General features: G+C 53.3%; 7 protein-coding genes across 7 annotated transcripts; 1 reads left to right on the forward strand and 6 right to left on the reverse strand.

The window, feature by feature from the left end:
* Positions 1 to 689: 689 nt before the first annotated feature.
* MYCGRDRAFT_100990 (uncharacterized protein) lies at positions 690 to 1935 on the reverse strand (the record flags this gene model as incomplete). The annotated part of the gene is made up of 4 exons (XM_003850319.1): positions 690 to 1146; positions 1200 to 1299; positions 1415 to 1476; positions 1535 to 1935. The coding sequence occupies 4 exons, from the start codon at positions 1837 to 1839 to the stop codon at positions 951 to 953; spliced, it is 663 nt and encodes a 220-aa protein (XP_003850367.1).
* A 198-nt stretch (positions 1936 to 2133) lies between these two features.
* On the reverse strand, positions 2134 to 5771 carry MYCGRDRAFT_74808 (inositol 5-phosphatase; the record flags this gene model as incomplete). The annotated part of the gene is made up of 3 exons (XM_003850318.1): positions 2134 to 2440; positions 2497 to 5111; positions 5358 to 5771. 3 exons carry the CDS (start codon positions 5769 to 5771, stop codon positions 2374 to 2376), a joined length of 3096 nt encoding a protein of 1031 aa, XP_003850366.1.
* Positions 5772 to 6556: 785 nt separating this feature from the next.
* MYCGRDRAFT_95195 (uncharacterized protein) lies at positions 6557 to 6986 on the forward strand (the record flags this gene model as incomplete). Its single annotated transcript, XM_003850000.1, has 2 exons — positions 6557 to 6561; positions 6623 to 6986. 2 exons carry the CDS (start codon positions 6557 to 6559, stop codon positions 6984 to 6986), a joined length of 369 nt encoding a protein of 122 aa, XP_003850048.1.
* Positions 6987 to 7352: 366 nt separating this feature from the next.
* Positions 7353 to 8840, reverse strand: MYCGRDRAFT_22505 (major facilitator superfamily MFS_1 protein; the record flags this gene model as incomplete). The annotated part of the gene is made up of 1 exon (XM_003850317.1): positions 7353 to 8840. A coding segment is annotated over one exon (1488 nt), but the record flags the coding sequence as incomplete, so codon positions are not given.
* Positions 8841 to 10410: 1570 nt separating this feature from the next.
* Positions 10411 to 12442, reverse strand: MYCGRDRAFT_45857 (uncharacterized protein; the record flags this gene model as incomplete). The annotated part of the gene is made up of 6 exons (XM_003850316.1): positions 10411 to 10711; positions 10771 to 10954; positions 11005 to 11575; positions 11634 to 11937; positions 11998 to 12160; positions 12214 to 12442. The coding sequence occupies 6 exons, from the start codon at positions 12440 to 12442 to the stop codon at positions 10411 to 10413; spliced, it is 1752 nt and encodes a 583-aa protein (XP_003850364.1).
* A 1860-nt stretch (positions 12443 to 14302) lies between these two features.
* On the reverse strand, positions 14303 to 17436 carry MYCGRDRAFT_100994 (uncharacterized protein; the record flags this gene model as incomplete). The annotated part of the gene is made up of 3 exons (XM_003850315.1): positions 14303 to 14321; positions 15801 to 16135; positions 16186 to 17436. 3 exons carry the CDS (start codon positions 17434 to 17436, stop codon positions 14303 to 14305), a joined length of 1605 nt encoding a protein of 534 aa, XP_003850363.1.
* A 618-nt stretch (positions 17437 to 18054) lies between these two features.
* On the reverse strand, positions 18055 to 19832 carry MYCGRDRAFT_110481 (uncharacterized protein; the record flags this gene model as incomplete). The annotated part of the gene is made up of 5 exons (XM_003850314.1): positions 18055 to 18577; positions 18632 to 18657; positions 19016 to 19092; positions 19192 to 19563; positions 19620 to 19832. 5 exons carry the CDS (start codon positions 19774 to 19776, stop codon positions 18055 to 18057), a joined length of 1155 nt encoding a protein of 384 aa, XP_003850362.1.
* Between the last annotated feature and the right edge of the window lie 451 nt (positions 19833 to 20283).

Genomic DNA, 20283 nt, shown 5'->3' on the forward strand with positions numbered 1-20283 from the left:
ATCCCGGGAAGCGGAATTACGCAATCGAAGCCGATGAAATGCCGATGGAGGGTCTTGCTTTGGCCAGTGTGGCGGACGCGTCCACTGCCCGATTGACTCACTTGAAGTGTTTCGCTTGATTCTTCGGGTAGTAGGAGATGTCAGTCGCTTTCGCTTGGCCATTATGGGCGCCCGATGACGATGTGCCGGAATGTAATCTCTGCCATGGTCTGATCAGTATCTTGTGCATGCAAGGTGACTTTTCGCACAATCCAGGCAGGCAAGGATGGACTGGCGAAAGAGGAAAGGAAGAGTAGGGAAGAAGGTTGAAGTTACTTTGTCGCAGCGCTGCGCGTCTACGGGTTGGGTGGTCTTGGCGGCGCGGAGAGCCGCCGATCAAACTTCGGGGCTTCTTTCGAGGTGGATTGGATTGAAGAATAGAAACGAAGGATCGTTCGATGGTGTTATTGCAGTCGATGAACAGTATGGATGTCGAGAAGAGGTTGCGAGTGGGAGAAGAAAGGCTCAGTGCGGCATGAAGTCATATGGAAGGTATCTAAATGAGCAACCGCAATTCACCTGTCGTGTCACTTCTTGCGCACGTTCACGTGAATAGACCTGTCTACTTTTCACTTCATTCACCCTACAGTCTCAGCAAAGCTAAAGCCGAGCAGGCAAGATAGGAGGACATGCTGAACAGGCGCCTGAGTAAAAGTAGGAGAGTGTGCTGGATGATCGTACAAGCAAGCTAGCAAGACATGCTAGATAGTCGTATTGGTACCACAGTAAGGCAACTGATGCTAACCAGGCTTGCAGGTAGCCATAATCTCTGAAGGACCATCTCCCTCCGATGGCGATGGCTGCCGAAGACAATCATGAGACACCGAAACTCCTCGCTTTTTCGCCCGTCGACTTGCGTTGTCGAATCAGATGATCTCGCACCTCGCTCAACGCCATCAAATCGATTCGACTCAATCACCATTCTTCCACGGCGCGTCCTTTGCAGTGCGCTCGTTCTGCTCCTTCGCCCTCTTGCGCTCCAGCTCCTTGATATCCTCTGGCGGGCTGTCCTCCACAAGCTCGGAATCTTCACCTTCGTTGATCTTCGACCACTTTGGCAGACCATCTGGAATATCCATGACACGCTCATTATAGAACATGTGGAGTCTGGCGTGGAATTAGTCTTGTTCTAGATATTTCGAGAAGATGGATGTTCTCACCTCGGCTTGAAGTTCGCCTTCTCTTGCTCCGATTTGAACTTGATGAGCGTTGGGAACAGTAGAATCATGTTTCGTCCTTCATCCATGATGGGAGAATGACCTAGCAGTGAGGGGAACAAGAATTAGCCAGCCCGGTCATACTGTGTATAGCTCTCGAAAGCATCGAGACATGCTAGTAGCAATGGCGCCGACCTTCTGCCCTCAGTGTCACTTACAGTAGCTGCACCGAACTTTGCAGGGAAGCTTGTGCTCGATGGACTTCTCAGTAGGGTCGTACCTGCACGGTGTCAGCGACGCGATTCTGGCGAATACTGATCGATCCTCCAAGGACATACCACTCGAGATTGTGATGGCCATGCGAGAAGTTGATGTCGTCCTTCTTGAAAATCGCAGCCCACTGAAATGGAGCAGCATGCTGCGTCTGACAAGTCGTGCAATGGCACAGCTTGCTATCCAATGGCTCTTTCCTGCTCAACTGATACTGGACCTTGCCACAATGGCAGCTGGCGTCGTACAGCGAGTCGAACCCATCGTTGTCCTCGTGAATTCTGTATGGGGCACGCTTCTTCCAGTCCTCCACCTCAGTCTTGGTCTTCTTATCCTGGTGCTCGTCGACACTGGCGTTGTTGGTCTTGCTCATGGTCGCGGAGATTGGTCGTGTGAAGTTGAGGATCGGTCGAGAGGTTTTGGCGAGGATGGGTCGTGGTTGGAATACCGTTCGTGAAGTGCTAACTGTGATGTTGCACAGTGGACGTAAAATTCGAGAGCTCATGGATGTAGAGGAAGAGGGAGGCAAGGTAACTGCGTTTGTTTCTACGAAGGAATGATGATGCGAAATTGAGTAGGAGGAGTTCAGAAGGGTGCAGGATCCACCAGTTGTGTAACAGCACCTACCTTAAACAGAGCTCGCGTGCACATTTTCGTTTGTCGCGCGCACAACGATGATGCGAAGATGTATATGATGATAACTCATGACGTGAGTGAGAGGAAACTCCCACAATGCTGACCCTTGGATCCATCTCGGTACCTGAGTTCTGGGCTGCGCCGCTGCGGACTGCGGGTTCCCCGCAAAAGGCACCAGATTGGCCTTTAGATCGAAGCTAGCACAATGAGCTAAAAGTGTGGGTGCACAAGCTTGATATTTATTCCGGAGCTCATAAGCCTGCTACGCCTGCTACGTCTTCAATGCGGCGGCGGCTTCCCTGTGAGAGAGACCAAGGACGTTGGTGAGATATTCGAGTCTGCAAAGAAGGTCAGCAACAAGATCGAAGGCCAGCAAATCGAAAGTCAAGCTTACTGCGCAGCGCGAGCAATGCGTTGTCTCACGCCGTCAAAGTCCTTCAGACACTTATCCCATATGATCTCTCTCTTGTCGGGGTCCACCGTCTTCACTCGCAGCAGCAGACGTCCACTGACGGGTCTGTGATCCGACACTCTGAGCTGGTCCCATCGACGATACTCCTCCATCTTGATCTTGCCTATTCCCCGATACAGAATTCGATCACACCATGCAGGACTTCTCCGCTTCTCAGATGTGTCGTAGTCATCGGTGCGCACGTTGTATTTGTAGGTTGGAGCGAAGTTGATGGGCGACTCTTGGAAAGCGCGAAGGCGGAAGCCGGGATTCTTCCTTCGACTAAGAAGAAGTTGATCTCGCTCGAGGAGTCTCGACAGGTTGCCCTGTTGAACGTGCTTGACCACGGTGTCTCGTCCCATGGTATCAATGCGATAGTTGAGGTCGCCGTTCAGGATGCAAATCTCATGATCAAGGATCATGCTACCGTCACCTCCAGCAGTGAACACATCACTGTGTTGTGCACCACTGGCCTGTTCCAGTGGGTATGAAGGCAGTGCATTTGCTTCCAGAATAGCAGTCACATCATTATTTCTGTGCAACGTCTGAGTCTGACCAGCAGCCAAATGACAGTTGACGAAACAGAGACTGCTATCGTCCAGGACCAGTCGCATGATGATGGCTCCTTTGTTGCCATGTAGACCACCCATACCACGTTTGATCTCTGCGGTGTGGATGTGCCGGATGCGTGATCTCTCGGCGGACTTCACAAACACACAAGTGAAGAGACCAACCATACTCGCAGAGTGTACCAGCTGATAGCTTTGCGCGTCGGGCATGTGCTCCGCGAGACAGCGCGTTAAGTGGTCCCGCCATGCTCGATATTGATGGGACATGTGTTCCTGCTCGGCAGGGTCTTTCCTCTTGCTCTTGAAAAACGACTTGGCGGTCTGCTTCTTGTCTTCGAGATCTACGAGCTCTTGGAAACCAAAGACCAGAATGTCCGGAGAATTTTGCGCTCTGAGATAATCGTAGAAGAAATTCTGGTCATCCATGCTGTGTTGGAGGTGGCTTGGTTTCGAAGCTCCGGCGTTCCATGTCAATACGGCGACACTCAACTCCCTGAAGGTGCAATGCTCGGGTTCGCGTGCTTGCATTCGTGACTCGATCCAGTCGCTCTCAAGCATGCCATCCCAGATCCGTAGCAGATTGTCCTGGCCCATTGTTATGACATTCAGCCGCCCGGCTTTCCACATTGAGGTCGGATCCGCTATGATTCCGCACACTTGCTTGTCGTGAGCTGGCCAATCCTTCTTCACTGACCATGGATTCGTCGACGTATCGTATATGTAGGTCATGCCAGTGCTGTATCCTGCCCAAAGATAGTCTCCCACGCCCGCCAAGCAGCTAATTCTGTACACGCTGACGTTGACGACAGCCCGGCAGGAGAAGTCAGTGCGGCTGTATATCGTTACCTTGCCATCCGAGTGGCCAAAGTAGACCAAGTCTGGTTTCGAGTCGAGGCATGCTCCAGATGTCACATCTCCAGTGCCTGGCTGACTCAGAGGATTGATGATCATGTGGAATTCCGTGTCAGATCTCGCGCTGGGCCTGAACACTCTGATATTCTTGCCCGTGGCATACCATAGTTGCTTGCCGGTAGCAATAGAGAACGTATGGCCTTTCGGCACCTTCCAGTTGGTGTACTGCGAGTCAAGGCTCGGCATCCCTCCGTGGTCTGGCATCCACACGTAGAGCTCTCCCCCTTCGTCCAGCGTCCATAGCTCTGATGCGTATCGGAAGATGCGTATGACTTCCCTCCGATGAGCTATTTTTGATCGCACCACCTTCTGCGAGACCAGATCGAGTTCGTGGATCTCTCCGGTGTTCGTACCAAGCCAGATGCGCTTTCCCTCGTCTTCGATGTTGGGCGATGGCTTGAAAGCGACTGCAGTCATTTTCAAGCCCTCGCGATGCTCCTCATTTACCAGCAGCTCGCCAGAACGAACGCTCCAGACGCGGGTGTAGTATCCCGTCGTACAAACATAATCTCCGCAGACCGCGAACAACCTGGTATCGTACTCCGTAGGGATCTGCCAAGGTCGTTGCTTGAATTTTGGTGCGCGTCGGTTCGCTTGCGTAGCATCAGGGAAGTCGGTCGGGCCTGCGACTAGCTCACTGTTGAGTTCCGGGACACCGTTGTCCTCCTCATCATCACGAGAATGTCCGACTGTAGCCGGCGGAGGGGGTGGAGGGGGCATCTCACGTCTACGATCGACAGATCTGCGAGGAGCGGGTATTGCAGGCGCAGGCAGTGCTCTAGCCGACGTCGAAAGAGGCGAGTTGACACCAAAGCCTTGCTCAAGAGCAGATCGTTGTGCAGGCTTGGTGGCGGGTATCCGGACAGGTGTTTGTTGTGCAGCTTTCGCCCGGGCTCTGGCCAACCCATCCATGGACCTTTTAGGCGGCAGGGCTTGGACCTTTGCAGGACTGCTTCTCCCAGATTGCGCCTTGGGTGGGCTTCGTGCAAGGCGCATTTGAAGCTCCGGTCGGGCGGGTAGTCGAGGACGATCCTCGAGCAGATCATCCTGTGGCGCGGATGTTCGACTCGGATGGTACTTTGCGGGCATAGTGGACCTTCGCGATTGCACGTAGACTGGCAAGTCTCGCGGTTCTGTTGATGAGCCATTCGAAGCTTCTTCAAGTGATGATGGTTCGACGAAAGACGCATTTGAGTCGGACCGGGTGTGCGAAGCAAAAGAGGCGTCCGAGTCGCCACGTATGCGCTGTACCCACGAAGCATCAGAGTCGTTCCGCTTCCGCTGTACGACTGATGCGTTCGACTCTGCTCTCACCCGATCTACCTGCCCTTGAGGTCTGAAGTCCTTCTTCACTGGCGAGGCCTCTCCGCTGCTCGGTGGAGTATTGAACGGCGAGGCGCGATGAGCCGTAGCTTCAGATTTGGGCTCAGGAGCGATCAGAGTACTGGACTTATTCTTCAATACTGGTGGCTTTATCGGTATTTGAGGCTTGCCAGCTCGGTTGATGGCCGGCGGGCCTGCGTCACTTCTTGACTTTGTGTCCACTGTCAGATCTTCCGGGAACGACGACGCTGTTTCCGTCGGTCTCAGGAAGGCAGAGATGCGCGCCTCCAGTGCTGGCGTGGCCGTTCGCGACGCATGGCGTGTGTGGACAGCATTTGGGCCGTCACCGTTGCGAGGTGAAGGAAAATCTCGCAGAGGACTACCACTCGTCCCAGATCGGATGTCTACCGACATGGTCTTGTGGGGCGAGCGAGGCGGATGTAGGGCGAACGCCGGTGCGGTTGGCATCGTCGGCGATGTGACCACCATTGACGCTGGCCGTGCCTTGGGAGGACTCCCATTGTGCTGTCTCGGCGTGAGTTTCTGCGCCAACTGCACGGAGGCAGCTCGTTGTCCTGTCCCAGCATTCTGACCAACTTCTGATCCCTTCGATCGTCCACCAGTTATGTTTTGTGAAGCGTTCAAGTGCGGTGGTTTTGGTGTTGTCACTGGAGAGGACTGCCCGGCATCCGGCGTCTTCGCCAGTTGTTCGAACTTGGTTCGTAAGGATGAGATAGGTTTGATCGATGTCGTGTCCGGACCCTCTTCTTTCTCTTCCATAATGATGTAGTTGATTCTATTCTCTCACACCCATATCAACTCCTACTTGCTGCGTACAGTCCAGCTCGATTGCGCTGTCACCAACAGCATTTGATCTGACATTCCGAGCGTCGCAAGTCGAGGGTTCGAGGGTGCGGCAAGGGCTGGCCAGCAGATCCGCAGGTCGCAGGTAGATTCCAGACAGTGCTCCGGTGAATATGAGGTCAGCAATGCCAGCTTGGAACAACTCCCATTCAAGAGACGGTGAATGCAAGAAGGCAGTGCAGATCCTCAGTCAACAGATCTCCAGCACCACGAGTCGTGCCTGAGCCACGCGGTCCGCTTGCCGGCGCCCGGAACCCTGCATTCTGTCACCTTGAATTCATCCCAACTTCAAAGCTGTACCACTTCTCATCTTACTGGAGACACCAAGAGACAACATGTGGTAGGTCATCATGCCAGCATATGAAAGGTCGTAGCGCGAAAGTGTGCTAATGGTCAATCAGTAAACACATTCTCAACGCTCAAGTCTCGATCCGCTCGCCCTGCTGCAAGCAGTGGTTCGATTGCGCGCAATGCCACGCGGAATCCCAAACACACACTCTGAAACAGACGATGGAGATGATTTTCGCGTGCAAAAAGTGCAAGAAGTGCTTCCGCAAAGACATGAATGAGTACGAGGACAGCGACGAGTACTGCCCGCACTGCGACAATCACTACGTGCTGGAGGCGAAGGAGCCACAAGCGCGACTGGAGGTGGAGGGTGAAGATGTGAGGAAAGACGCGAGGATGTTGAAAGACGACCGTATAAAGCCGAAGGAGGACTTGACGATCTGGGACGATGAGCTAGAGGCTGCGAGGCTGGGCTGAGCGATCGGAATGAAAAGGAAACGAAAAGGCGTTCAAGGGATTTGCGTTTGGACGCTCTCGGCGAAAGAGACATGATACCATGAGGCTTTGCAGAACGAGGGGAGCAGGAAGGATAGCGTCAGCGCGGAGTTGCGATGGTCTGCGCGACAGTTGGTGTGGGCCGAGAGATGGGCATCGGGTGAGACAGGATGCAACGCCTTCACGATACGAAAGATCAGGCGATTGTCTTCGATGCAGAAACCACGCTCTATGCTGTATACGCCACCCATGGATGCCTCGCTAATTCTCATTTATGCTGAACCAACCGAGCGACTTGTCTTCTGCCGTATGCACGTAGGTGCCTCGAGATCAATCCTCTCCCACCACGACCCTCCGGGCCCCTTTTGGCGGAAATCTGGTCAAGCAAAGCACAACAAACGCCATCACGGCGACAGCACCATTGGCAAGGAATGTCAGTTGCGGCTTCCCAATCTCCGCGAACGCCGAAAATATCAATCCAAATACGCCCACGGCCGATAACCGCCCAACCATCTCCACCAGACTGATTGCACTCAGCGCATCCGCCCTTTCCGACGGCGCGCACATTTGAAGAATTGTGCCCTTGGCCGCGGAACCAGTACCTGCAGCGAGCGGGAGCAGAACAGCAACAAGGTACATGTGCCATTTTTGGGTTGTAAAGGTCGCCACGGCGGTGAGAATTCCGTCCAAAAGAATGGACCATCTTGTGTATTGCAGATCGAATTTGTAGGATGCCTCTTCATGAGGGCCAGGTTTGACTGGTTCTGTAGGTTCGGTCTCATCACCCATTGCTCCGATTTCAGGGTCCTCAGCTCGAGTAGTTGAGTCATGACTGGCGGATTCTTCGCGACTCGTCTTGTCTTTAGCCTCCTGACGGCGATCGAGCCACGCTCGTCCCTTGGAGATGATGATTGGAAACGCGAATGTGAGGAACACAGCGCGGACAAGCGAGTTCAGCGAGATGAGCCACCCGTTCTCCGTGGCGCCAAAGTCTAGCACATCCGTGGCATACATTTGAAGCAAGACTGGAATGTACCCTGTTGCGAGGAGGGCCATGGATGCGCCCACACCAAGGAGAAGGATGCCGTACTCTGTTTGAAGTCGACCATCTTGAAGCTCCCATTTCCGAGGGATGAACATTTTTAGCGGCTCAAAGAACGATGCCAAAGACTGTGCTTTCTTCTCGCTTTCCGGAGTGAGGTGGAGAGGAACTGACGGGAGAGCGAGGGCGACGTAAATGCACGATAGGACGAACAGCACAAGGGTGACCTCAAACGGAGCTGGCAATCCAAAATAATCACTCAGCATGCCGCCGACAAGGTAGCCAAGAGCGGTCCCGAAAAATGCACATCCGTTGAGTCTTCCAAGCGTGGCAGTCCTCTCGCGAGCTTCCACGGCCTCCGTAGCAAATGAATTCAGCGCAAGAATGTAGCCCGCCGGTCCTCCGACAATGGTGATGACCTGCGAAGCCTGGATAATGAGAATCCCAAGCCCATATCCAACGCGAACGCCGACGTTCTGCACAACTAATCTGAGGGCCGGCCAGCAGACAGATGTCAACAGCGCCGTCTTGACTCCCCACTTCTTCATCGCCCAGCCGGTATAGAACAAATTCAATACCCCGAAAATCGTCGTGGTTGCACCTAAGAATGCGACGGATCGTGCTGTACTCGCTTCGATAGATGGATGTCTGCAACGTCCTGCGACTGGGCCAGGATCCAGCTTGGGATATGTTCGATAGTATTCATCGCAGGTCATGAGTCCGAAGACATGGATTATTGGAACCTGAGTGATACTGAAGGAGACTGCCACCAGAAATGATGTGAACAGCAACTTCAGGACAATAGCTTTGCCCAAGGTCTGCCGACGGTCATCTTCATCGTCGTCCTGGCTGGCTTTCGGCAGAAGTGGCGTCCTCTCCGATGGTGGTTGTATTCGTGGTGGCTCCTCTGCCGACACTCTGGATGACTTCACCGGTGCTCGGCCGTCGGACGCCATGATTTCTGATGGGATGGCATGTGTAAGGAATGCAGCCCAGAGTGTGACTACATGTCAAATGTGGAGGTCGAAAAATGCTTGCAAATGTGTTATCGTGGGACGCGGTTTCGGGATACACGAGGTTCACCGCTGCCGACCCCGGCCGCAGGTGCGGATTTAGCTCGCCCGAGATAGGATTGCATAGCCGATGAGATACTGGGATACCTTCCTTTTTCGATGAGTGAATTCTTTTCCGTGGAGTGAGTGCATATTTCTACTCAAAGACGCTATTGCATGCTTAAGAATTGCGATCCAGCCGCAGGATCCAGGCAGTCGCTACGGTAGTACTCACCGATTGTGAGGACTGCATTGGAGCAGGTAATCTTGTCGCTGTTGGGACGTGCCAGGGTTCCTTCAGTAGATGCAAAGCAGCCGTATCGACGGTCAAAGTGCCAAGTGCGTGAAGTCCTCGTTCCTGCTGCTGTGCTCTGTTGACACTCGAGATCAGTCTGGCAGCTCATATCGGCGCCTTCACAAGGCTCTCCACGGTTGTCATCTTGGGAGGTTACCTTTTGGGTGCAGGTGTGAGCGGGCTTGCCTCCGCTCAGGTCATTAGTCAGCAGCTCTGTGCGCTAGCGAGATGTACAATTTTCGTCCTTTCTCAAACTTTCTCTTCCCTCAAACCAAGACCCGCAAATTTATTACTCAAACCATCCCATGCCTTCCAATCTGTGGTACTGGCGATTCCGATGCGGGTCGAGACCGACTGTCCACTTTTAAAACCTTGACCAAGAGGGTAGTTCTTCGGAACGGCGCCCATGAGACGGCCAAGACCTATAAGATGGCACAAAAACTTCAGCCTGCACCTCCATATCTCGTCTCCAGACACTTTCCTGAACCGGCCGACAGAGTCAAACGCCGCCGACTGGCAGGACACTCGATCGTACGGTAAGATCTTGATTGCTCCTCAATGTCCCTCCCGAATCAGCATGATGATCTCAAAATTCATTTGGTAAACGGACGCCCAGCCGCATCAAGTCTGTTCATATACAGACTGCTGGTTGGGCTTGACGATGACTGGCCCTGTCTGAAATGTCACCCAAGTCTCGATAATGCTGTCAGCAAACTTGATCTTCGAAGGCAGACCGGCTGACCACGTTTTCAGTGAGTGGAAGAGCTACCATATCCGTAGATTCGTCATGAATGAATTGTCGAGCTGCGATCATGCTGTAGCAGTATGCCAACATGTTCTGTCAGAGAGAGTGAACACGATGATTGAATAATATAGACCCTTTCGAACGTCCCGTCGCTCCCGAACAGATCCATCGCACGCTTCGCTAAATCACAACAATCTGTACGAAACATGCCAACAAACCCCAGCGCCGTGCTAAGAACATCGCGCTATATCCACGAACTCCAAAATTATCAATCAAAAGTCCTCCTCATCAACCTCAGGTATCAGACGATCCCGCTCATTCGCTTCCCGCATCTCATCCATCTCAGCCTGCACTTTTCTGGTCTGGACAAACACGAAGGTCACGAGTATTCCGCCAACCACGAGTCCGAGACTCGCCAGAGCCACGTTGATCGGGATGGGATTCTCTTGAAAATATTCGTGGTTCAGTGCATCGAGCAGTGGCTGCGAGAGGTTGACCACTCCCGACAGACAGATAATGGCTCCATACACTCGTCCGAACGTGGCGAAGCCGAAAACTTTCGCTGCGTAGTCGCTGTAATATTCCGTCAGTATGTGACTCCCATCGACCTCACGCGGTGCTGGTTGACTTACGACATGGCGGAGTAGTACAGTGGCCGCAGTAGGACGAACAGCAATACGTTGCCGTACGCCGCCCACAGAAACGGCAGCGAGCCGAGCACTCCCACAGCGGTCGTCATGGCCACAAGGATGGCCAACATCATGGCGGTGCTCACGTGGTCGAGCAGCAGGCCGATGAACGGCGTAGCAACAACTCCTGCAAGCTGTCAGTCCTGATCTGGCGCGATTCTGTCATGGTCAACATACCTCCGATTGGCAGCGCAGCATCGAAGAACGAATTGATCCGCCTGGCCAGCTGCTCAGAGCCCAGCATGTACTCATACTGCGACCTGATGGTGGCAATGAAGAAATTCATGCGCAGCATCTGAAGCACAGTGAGCAACGTGATGAGGATGAACCAAGGCGAAAGCATTTGCTCCTTCGCAGACTTTCCATGCAAAGCACCCCACACGCCAGAAGCGAGCAGCCGCTCTTCCTGCTTCTCAATCCGGACATTTCTCTCCTCTGCATCTCCGAGCAGCTTATCGATCTGCGCGATCTTGGACTCCCGATGCTCGCGTCTGTGTTCGCGCAGTCTCCGCACTTCGTTGTCGCTCAGCTCGTCGTCGGAGTCGTGGACATCTTGAGTGGCGTCCATTTGTTTCTCAATTTTCTCCTCCAGTTGTATGACGGTCTTGTAGCTATCTGCGGACATCAGAAAGACCTGTGCAATCAGTATCGCCGTTGGCACTGCGATGTATCCGTAGAAAAACTTCTCGGGCCCGAACGAGCCGCCGGAAGACTCATATGCCAACCGGAAGAAGAGGAACACCGCTGCCTGTTTGCCTGGAGTCAGTGCTGAAGAATGAAAACTCGAGCGGAGGATCAGCACTCACTGATGCATCGAAAGCTCCTGTGACCATCGCAACAATCGTGCCAGAGTACTTTGGGAAAGCATTCGCAATCTGGAATGATGGGACAAAGATGAATGTACCCCCGAGAGACAAGAATACGTTACCAGCGATGTACCCATCGAACGCAGGAATGGTAAATGCAACCGCCATCAAGAAGCTTCCCAGTGCCATTGAAATGCACCCGATGATGTTCGCGACACGAGGACCATAACGGTCCAGGATGGTTCCCACGACCAAGGCGGAGATATTACAGGTTGTCGAAGCTATCGCGAAGAAGAGATTAAGTCTGTCGATTCGAAGTTAGCACGATGAAAGCATTGTGCGAAGCGATGGAAGAGACACTCACCTCAAATCTTGCTCATAACAGACCTCCACGCCCTGCTCCAACTCCTCCTTCGTACATAACTCGCGATACACGCCCTGGTCGACGAGTACGGGCTTCAGCGCTGCAAATCCGAACACAATCCCCGAAGCGACCCAGCAAGACAGAATCGTCACGACCACCTGAGCTGTAGCAAAGTCAGCATGTCGTCTTTGTGGATTCTCATACGCTCAACCTTACCAAGCCTTCTCGCCGTCGAGATCTTGTAGGCTGCAACGCCGCCGCTCGGATGCGTCGCATGAGATTCTTCGTCAGGTTTTGGGAGGGTATCATAGCTGATGACTCTCCGTAACGATCTCACCGAGCCGGAGTGTTTGATCGTTCCATATCTCGGCTGCCACGCATCATGTTGCTCGACTGGCTCGCGATCGGTTCCTTCGATGGGTGTAACGCGCTGGACTAAAGACATCTAGGATGCCAGAAGTTTCCGGCCTGTTCAAGGTGTCAGATGTATGTCTTGCGTGTAATGAAGGGTGTTGACGGTGATGAAAGGACGAAAAGCAGAGGCGATAGGAAGAAGCGGTGGAAAACAACAGAAATATACGCTGTCACAAGAGCAGGCAAGCGTATGTGGAGTAAAGTCTATGTAGTAATAATATGGGAAAATGGGTCTCGAAGATTTGCAGAGGTCGCCCCTCCCCACCAGCGTGCCGCGTCGTAAGCCATCGAAGCTTCGGTCTGCTCTCTGCGATAACGATTCTTGCTTCAAGATCCTGGTCCTGCTACGGTAGGACAGCTTCAATACCAGACCTTCGCGCATATTCTATATGATCTCGCTGCGATCAAATGCCTTGTCTTTGTTGTTGTCTTCGCAAATATGAGTGCGGCATTTCTTAGCCTTCATGCCCGCGTCTTTAGCCTTCTTTTGAAATAGACTAGTAGGTTTTGCGGCCTCGGCATTGGATGCATCTATTAGCCTACTTCCTCTTGGAGAAGTCCACAGTCTTTCTTGGTCATGAGATGAATCTGCTGTGATTGACACACCGCATGTGAAAGTTTTGAACATCACATGCATTCCTCGTTCGTGCACGCAAGCGGTGAACAGAGGCGTTCTTATCGAAAATCCCGGCCGATAGCCCTCGGAAGCACACACGACATCACCAGTGACGATGCGATCGCAGCCCATCTTCCTTGCGATTCTCATCTTCGGTGCTCCGAGACGGTACGCATTGTCCCAGTCGGCCGTCGTGTTCACGCATCGTTTCCTCGAAACGCCACACAACAGTCTGACCTGCGACTTGGTGACTCCGCCAATCAAATACACGTCGCTGTACGCTTTAGGCAAAAACATCCTTATGCTCTCGGATGCTGTTGATGATCGACCGGCAAGCTGGCCGAGCCCTCGATTGGCCCCCAAAAACGATGTCTTCAAGGGCCGACAGCAGGATTCAAGAATGCGAAGGCAACAGCACATCGTGCCTTGTACAGACGTATCAGCATAGACCATGCTCTGGTTAGAAAATCAAGCTCAGCGAGGAATGAAAAGAATGTATCAAGCTGAGCTGGTCCTTCAACCTCTTTGTTGGCTTGGGGACATGCACAGCTGGACTTGCACGCCTTTGGGCCCTCTCTTTTATCATCGTCAAGGATGATTCTGCAAAGTGTCTCTGCCACGTTTGCAGACAATTCCTGCCACACGAGATCCAAATATGGGCGAAATGGTAGGGGCCAGACCGTTCGTTCGAGATTCCTTCAGTTCATCTCGAGGAGATTGTGCTGGTTCGTTTCATGTTCGATCCACCGCGACGCACTGACAGTTCCTTCTTCGTGCGTGCGTTCCATGTTCAACATCCTTGCCACCCACTAGCCAGTGCCGGCATTGTCGACCACAGCTGAACGGTCGCAAGACGCACAAGTCGCTGTGGCGGGTGTTCGTGCAACGAAGTGAACGACTGTCAAATAGTTCCCGATGGCGTTGGATCAATGAATGAGGTTACCCTTGATCATCATCGTGGCAGCCCATCTAGATTTCGATCTCACAAGATGAGATGCCATCCACCCTGGTATGCAGGCACCCATCCCAGCTAGCGGATCAGAACGAGCACGCTTTCTCGAACGCCAATGCAAAAAGCGACGCTACAACTGGCTATGTTCTGAGCCGAAGTTGCTGATGACGGATATGGTAATCAGGGGCGCGTTCTGCCCATTGTGCAACTTTTTACGATGGAAGAGAACACCATTCGGTATACCTCAGTCATTGCCTCTGGCTCACAGATCTTGTTACCTATTTCTGGACGAGCAAAAACGTGGTCCGAGTCGAATTCTCTTGTTATTGTTGGTCGAAGAGCCTGGTCGGCTGGGGTATGCCCAACATCAACGAGGGTACAACAAGGCTAAACGAACCGATCACGCGTGAGTGCGTGGGGTACATGTACGCTCATCCTCCGTCTTTGTGTTCCTCCTTCAGCAGTCCAACCGATGGAGATTCGCCAACGAATTCAGCGCATATCCAGCATCAGCCAGTTCCTGCCTCATCACAGATCCACAAAAGGATGCACGCCATCACCTGGTATGGCCGCGCCGGCCATGAAGCATCCTGCGAAACCGAAGTCCCTCGATGCTGAGCTCCCTCCTCCACTCCCAGACCGATCGGACAGTAAACTCAAACCATCGCTCCACCCGCTGTATGAGGAATTGACGGAGACATGGCAATTCGTGATTGCTTGTCCCATCACCCAGAAAGCCGCCATTATCGACTCTCATCTGGACAACAATCATGCCAGTACTGCGATATCCACCATCGCTGCTGATCGCGCGCTGGCCATCGTCCGACGTCATGGATACACCGTCCAGAACATCCTCTCCACGCATGATGACCCTCGATATCCCTCCGCAGCGTGGTATCTTCGCTGCCAGTTGATGCAAAGCCAAGGTATGGCGCCGGAGATCACTGCAAATCGCAGCATGACAGCGCTGCATCGTGTGTTGAAGCGCAAGTATAGCATGAATGGCGAAAAAAGCATGGAATCAGACTTGGGAGGCGACTTCGCGGATGGCCAGGAATTTGCAATTGGAGAGCTGAAAGCGCAAGTGCTGCATCTGGCAAATGGGTCGTTCGCGTTCGTGATTGGGGATCTTGTTTTCGCTGGTGTCTCGGACATAAGGTACCAGCTGCGCCATCGGCATGCGTCTTTGATCGAAAGGTGAGTCCGTCTTCCGATCGTTCGTGGAAAATGCTGCAGGTGCTGACTCGTGCGGTGACGACAGTCTCAGAGACTATCGATTGCTCACGAGCTATGACAAGCCGCCAATCCAGAAAGCACGCCTCATCCCGGTGATGGATGGCGACGAGTCGAGCAAGCAGTCGAGAAAATTGGTGATAAGATATGCTGCGCAGTGAAGAAAGGGCAAAGCGATCCTGTAAGAGTGGGCGTTAGAGATTGTTTGCGGCTCAATAGCATGTGCTTGGAGTGGAGGGCGATTGTGCCGTATACATACAAATGGGCATTTTGGATTGGGCGTGGTGTTGGAATCGGCGTCGAATCGCGCAAGGAAAGAGCAGCATGTTGCAAGGCGGGAAAGGACTGTTGAAGTGTGTGTTAGTCCTGTATGAGCACGTCAAATGTTGGCGCGATCAAGTTCAAGATCCCATGAAACCAGGCTGAGGCATCCCGTTTCCAGACATGTCGGCTCCAGGCATCCCGGCTCCAGGCATCCCAGCACCAGGCATTCCAGCTCCCATCATGGCATCATTGAGCATGTCCGGGTCGTATGGAGGAAAGTTCATCCAGGGGAAGTTCAGTCCGGGGATGGTTGAGAAATCGAACCCTCCGTTCATGTCTCCAGCTTCGATTCCTGTAGCTTCGGGTTGGACATTGAACACATCATGGGCTGCAACTCTCAGCTTTTGCAAGACGAAGTCAGCGACGTTCCAGTTGCAACTGAACGACCTCAGTACGCCGAGGGCCAAGTGCACCCGACCTTGGTTCCCTGGACTGTCGTGGGGATAGGTGCAGTATGCCGTCAGCTGTACAACGCAGGCATAGACGAGACCGCAAATGAGGAATGGAGAGTGCTTTGCCACTGGCAGGCCTGCGAGGCTGATGATGTCGCGGGAAGCGATCAGCGCCCTAGCGGCATGTTGCGACGAGGTTGGAGAGACCTGTGATGCGTTAGTATGTCGCCAGAAAGTGAACAACTTGATGCTTTTACCTGCTGCATGGATTTTTGTGCACAGGAGACGTTGGCAGACGGCGGCATGAGGATCGGCAGTTCAGATCGTGGGAAGTGCAAGAGGATGGTCGCAAAATCAATGAAAGCGAATGCCTGGAACATGAGCGGGTCACCATCGCAGCTGCGAGCGATGGTCTCAGCTTTATTGAGCGGCAGGCTGTGCTTCCAGCTCGCGATTTCGATATCGAGCGACTGAATTGCATCGGCGTGGGTGTCGTTTGCTTTCGAGACGGCAATCACTCGAGCCAGGATGCGGACAGCATCGATTCGAAAGGAGTACGACGAGAAGTGAATCTCTTCAAAGTTCCAGAGTCGACTATCGAACTGTGCTAGAGTCGCTGGCGGTGGCAGGACAGCTCCGGTGGTGTAGTACTTGTCTTCGCACGGAAGCATCGTAGTGATGATGACGCTGTTCGAGCGAAAGTTGGTGCGGGAGTGCAGAGCAGCCAGGTAGCCGTCGGTGATGAAGATTTCCCACCACGTGCGGCGGAGGCTCTCCTCATATTGAATATTGCCTTCGCTCGTGGCTGCAGCATACCCAGAGAGATTCATGCCAAGCTCAATGGCCATTGTGGCGGCCTTGTCGATAGCGGACATGGCTTGAGTTGGCTCGTATCGGGAGTGAAGGGCGATTGCACACAGCAGTAGTGTTTGAACCATCTCCGGCGTCTTGTCGTCGCTGTTTCCAAGCAAAGCGGCAACGTGGAGCTTCAGCGTGTCGGTGGAGATGTTGACGCCGGTGGCGTAGTGACTGCCTATGAACTTGACGGTGGCCTTCAGGTGTTCCGGGTACGGCGCTGTGTCGTATGGGATTCTTGGAAGCAAGATCGGGTGAGCCACGTGAAAGTGGGTGAAGTAGCAATTGGTGAGGTAATCGTCTGACGATGAGAGTGCTGACTGAGATGATAGCGAGAGGTTGGAGTGTGATGACTCGGGAGGGCTGGATGTGTCATTGTCGGTCGACATAGGAGTGATCATGGTCAGTTCAAGTCCCGTTGCGGCCTGCTGATTAGCGTTGCTCGACATCGCATTGCCAGCTTGCTGCGGCGGCTGCTTGGATTTGCCTTTCCCGCCTCTCCGAGAAGCCACCCACACGCATTCCAGACCCTTTTGAGTGCATCGCGGGCATACTGAAGTCTTCCAGTGGCATTTTACATGCGATTTCCTGCATTCGAGACACGCGATTTTCTTCGCTCCGCGATCGGGTGTTGAGCTGTCGGTGGTTGCCATGATTGGCGTCGTCGATGCTCCCAAGAACGGAGAGCGGTATGAGTGTGGTCTTGCTGCAAGCGGATCGAGGTTCGGCTGCAAAAGAGTGGATCAAGCGAGGTGTTGTGATTTTTTGGAGACGAGATGTTTGGTTTGTTTCTTCGGGTTCGGGGACCCTTCGGCGATTCGAAATATTCAATGCCCGATGCGCACTTCTCTGCGACCAATGAGAATGTGACAAAAACGCCTTTTCGTCACGTTTCTCGGGGATCGATGAGGTGGTTCAGACACGGAGTTGACAGAGAGGCAAACGGAAGACCAGGGCACTTACGAAGACAATGAGTGATGGATGACTGAGGTGTCAACGTGCTCCTCGTGATGGACGGGAGAGAAGAGTGAAGGCCTAGATTTAGTCCCCGCGAAGTCCGCGAAAGTCGGCGCCGAGAGCCTAATAGGAGGCTAGCGGCACTAGCGGCAGAAGCGACGTGCACTGTGGTGTTTCAGCCCCGCCCATCACTTCGACATGTGTGGCGCACGCTGCGGTCGCATGTCGAACAGTCCCTGCTGTACTGCATGTCTTTGGGGTCGTCTTATCCTGTACGTCCGTTGCATTGAGCTAACCACCAGTGATGCTCGACTTTATTGCCACGTCCCACGATCGTCCAAACAGATCCGAGAGATGACGCTGTTCAGAGCCTCTGCACCGTCGTGCTCCAGAAGAGACCAGTGTCCACACTTCGGCAGCCTCGTGATCCGTTCGTTGGCCAGCACAGATGCTTGAAGCGAGTCCTCCGAGTCCGGCTGAAAGTGATCTTCGATGCCGTCGAGCACAACGCGAGGATCGAGAGCAACGTCTCGGAGCCCGAAGATGATGCTGACTGGGCATTTGAAGGTCCACGAGTCGTTGAGAAGCCTTGCATCAACGAGTTGCGATTGCTTGTCCCGTCCATCATATGAAGGCGTCCATGGTTGACGTAAGAGCCCATCGCTGTAGAGCCTGATCTTGTCACCCCAATCGCCAGGTGGGCTGGTCAAAGAGCGTGCATACACGGACGGCCCATATGCCAGACCAGTCTCGGAGACCGATTTGCTTTCTAGTGGGCCCGGACCGTGGGATTTGGCTTTGCGTATTGCAATCTGTACTGCCGAATGGCTTGACGTGCTGAGTGAGGTCAGATAACGGAGCAAAATAGGGAGTCGCATGGCCGGGACTTACTGCTTGTATTGGATTGCATGCGCCAGCTTTATCAAGCATGTACACACCCGCGGGAACAGCTTCGCAAGAGGTAACGGTAGAGTCAACATGTATGTCTTCTCCAAGTCAGTGGGGATGTTGGGTCATCAAGTGGAGCTGTCATACATATCCTGACTTCTTAAGCTGTGAAGCAACCGGTGCGAGCTCAGACTTGGCCTGCCTTTTATGTCAGAAGCCATGGAATAGCTCAATGAAGTGGTCCGGCATCGACTCGCCTGAGAAATCTCCCACTTCGCAATGTACTGACTCGCTTGAGAAACATGAGACTTCAGGATCTGTGCCGCGAAACGAGGCTGTCAGGTGTTAGCGATATCCACTACTTGAGTGGCCAAGTGAGACTCTTACATAAATTGAGTTTATCGCCACGAACTCATCGATCAAGCCTTTGGACTCAGCGGCAATTCGATAGCCAATGACGCCACCTGTAAATCCAATGGTGGACGAGTCAGATGTTGTTCGAGGCAAGGCTCGAGGTGTAGTCTCAAGGATGAGCTGCAGGCCCTCTACCCTTGACTACTCACCCCAGTCATGGCCGACAAGAACACATCTTGCGGCCCCGTTTGAAGGACCCAGGTAACGCCGCTTGAGCTCGATGAGGGCCTCCGCTATCGTATTGAGCATCTGATCCGGGCCGTATGACGGGAGGCTGTCACTTCCACCGTATCCTGGCAAATCCAAGGCCACAACAGCAGCCTTCATCCGCCACGATCGTAATTGCCGGGAGAAGAGGTAGCCGGAGTCCGGGAAGCCATGAAGCAGTACAACGAGCGTGCTGGCATTCTTGACTTGCTCTCGAGGTTCCAGATAGTGCAGCTGAGGACCGCTGGGCACTCGAAGGAAAATGTGCGATATCGCGTCATTCTTCACGGAAAGAGACCAGAGCTCGTGTGATGCTTCGAGGCAGGCTCAGCTTTCGGAAAGGTATGAGAGACTTCGACACCACGCTCACCTTTTCGAAGATGAGATGTCTCCTCATCAGTCGTTTCGAACCAGAACTCCCGCTGGAAGATAGAGTATGTGAAAGCCGCTGTGAGAACCGTACACCCATAGAGAATTGCCACGCCCTCGGCCAAAGCTTTGCCACAGAGCGAAAGTGCCGAGCTCATCGCTATCGTAGAGGCGATGGTAGCGTGCCGTGAAGCTCAGACATTCTGAAGGAAGTACTGGCCACGATGATAGGATTCACGTCTCTCGCATTGCTCCAACGAAACCACTCCCGTGATTTAAAGTTCACGCCAGGAGAAGCCGAAATAACGGGCAATGGCCACCTCATCTTGGAACTTTGGAAGTGCTCTTCCTCCGTTGTTCACCCAGCGGATCCTACTTGCATCCATTCTATGGTCATGACACCAACTTTGGAGTCCCTCCATTGACGACTGCCCTGCTCCGTCTCAGATGTCGGAGCCGTTGGGACAGGCGTCATCGTCCTTTGCAAAGCTGCCGACTTTCTCGCCATCATCCCGGCGCCGCTCACCTCACCGCATTCTCGATATTAACACTCCACTGATCCGACCACTTTCTCCCTGAATCTGCAGTATGGACCAAGGTCTCGAACCTGAAGCATTCCTTGTGTCTTCGGAAAGCAATCAATGAGAGGCGAGGGCCTGTCTGCA

The sequence above is a fragment of the Zymoseptoria tritici genome, chromosome 8, assembly GCF_000219625.1.
Source record: "Zymoseptoria tritici IPO323 chromosome 8, whole genome shotgun sequence".
Lineage (NCBI taxonomy): Eukaryota > Fungi > Ascomycota > Dothideomycetes > Mycosphaerellales > Mycosphaerellaceae > Zymoseptoria > Zymoseptoria tritici.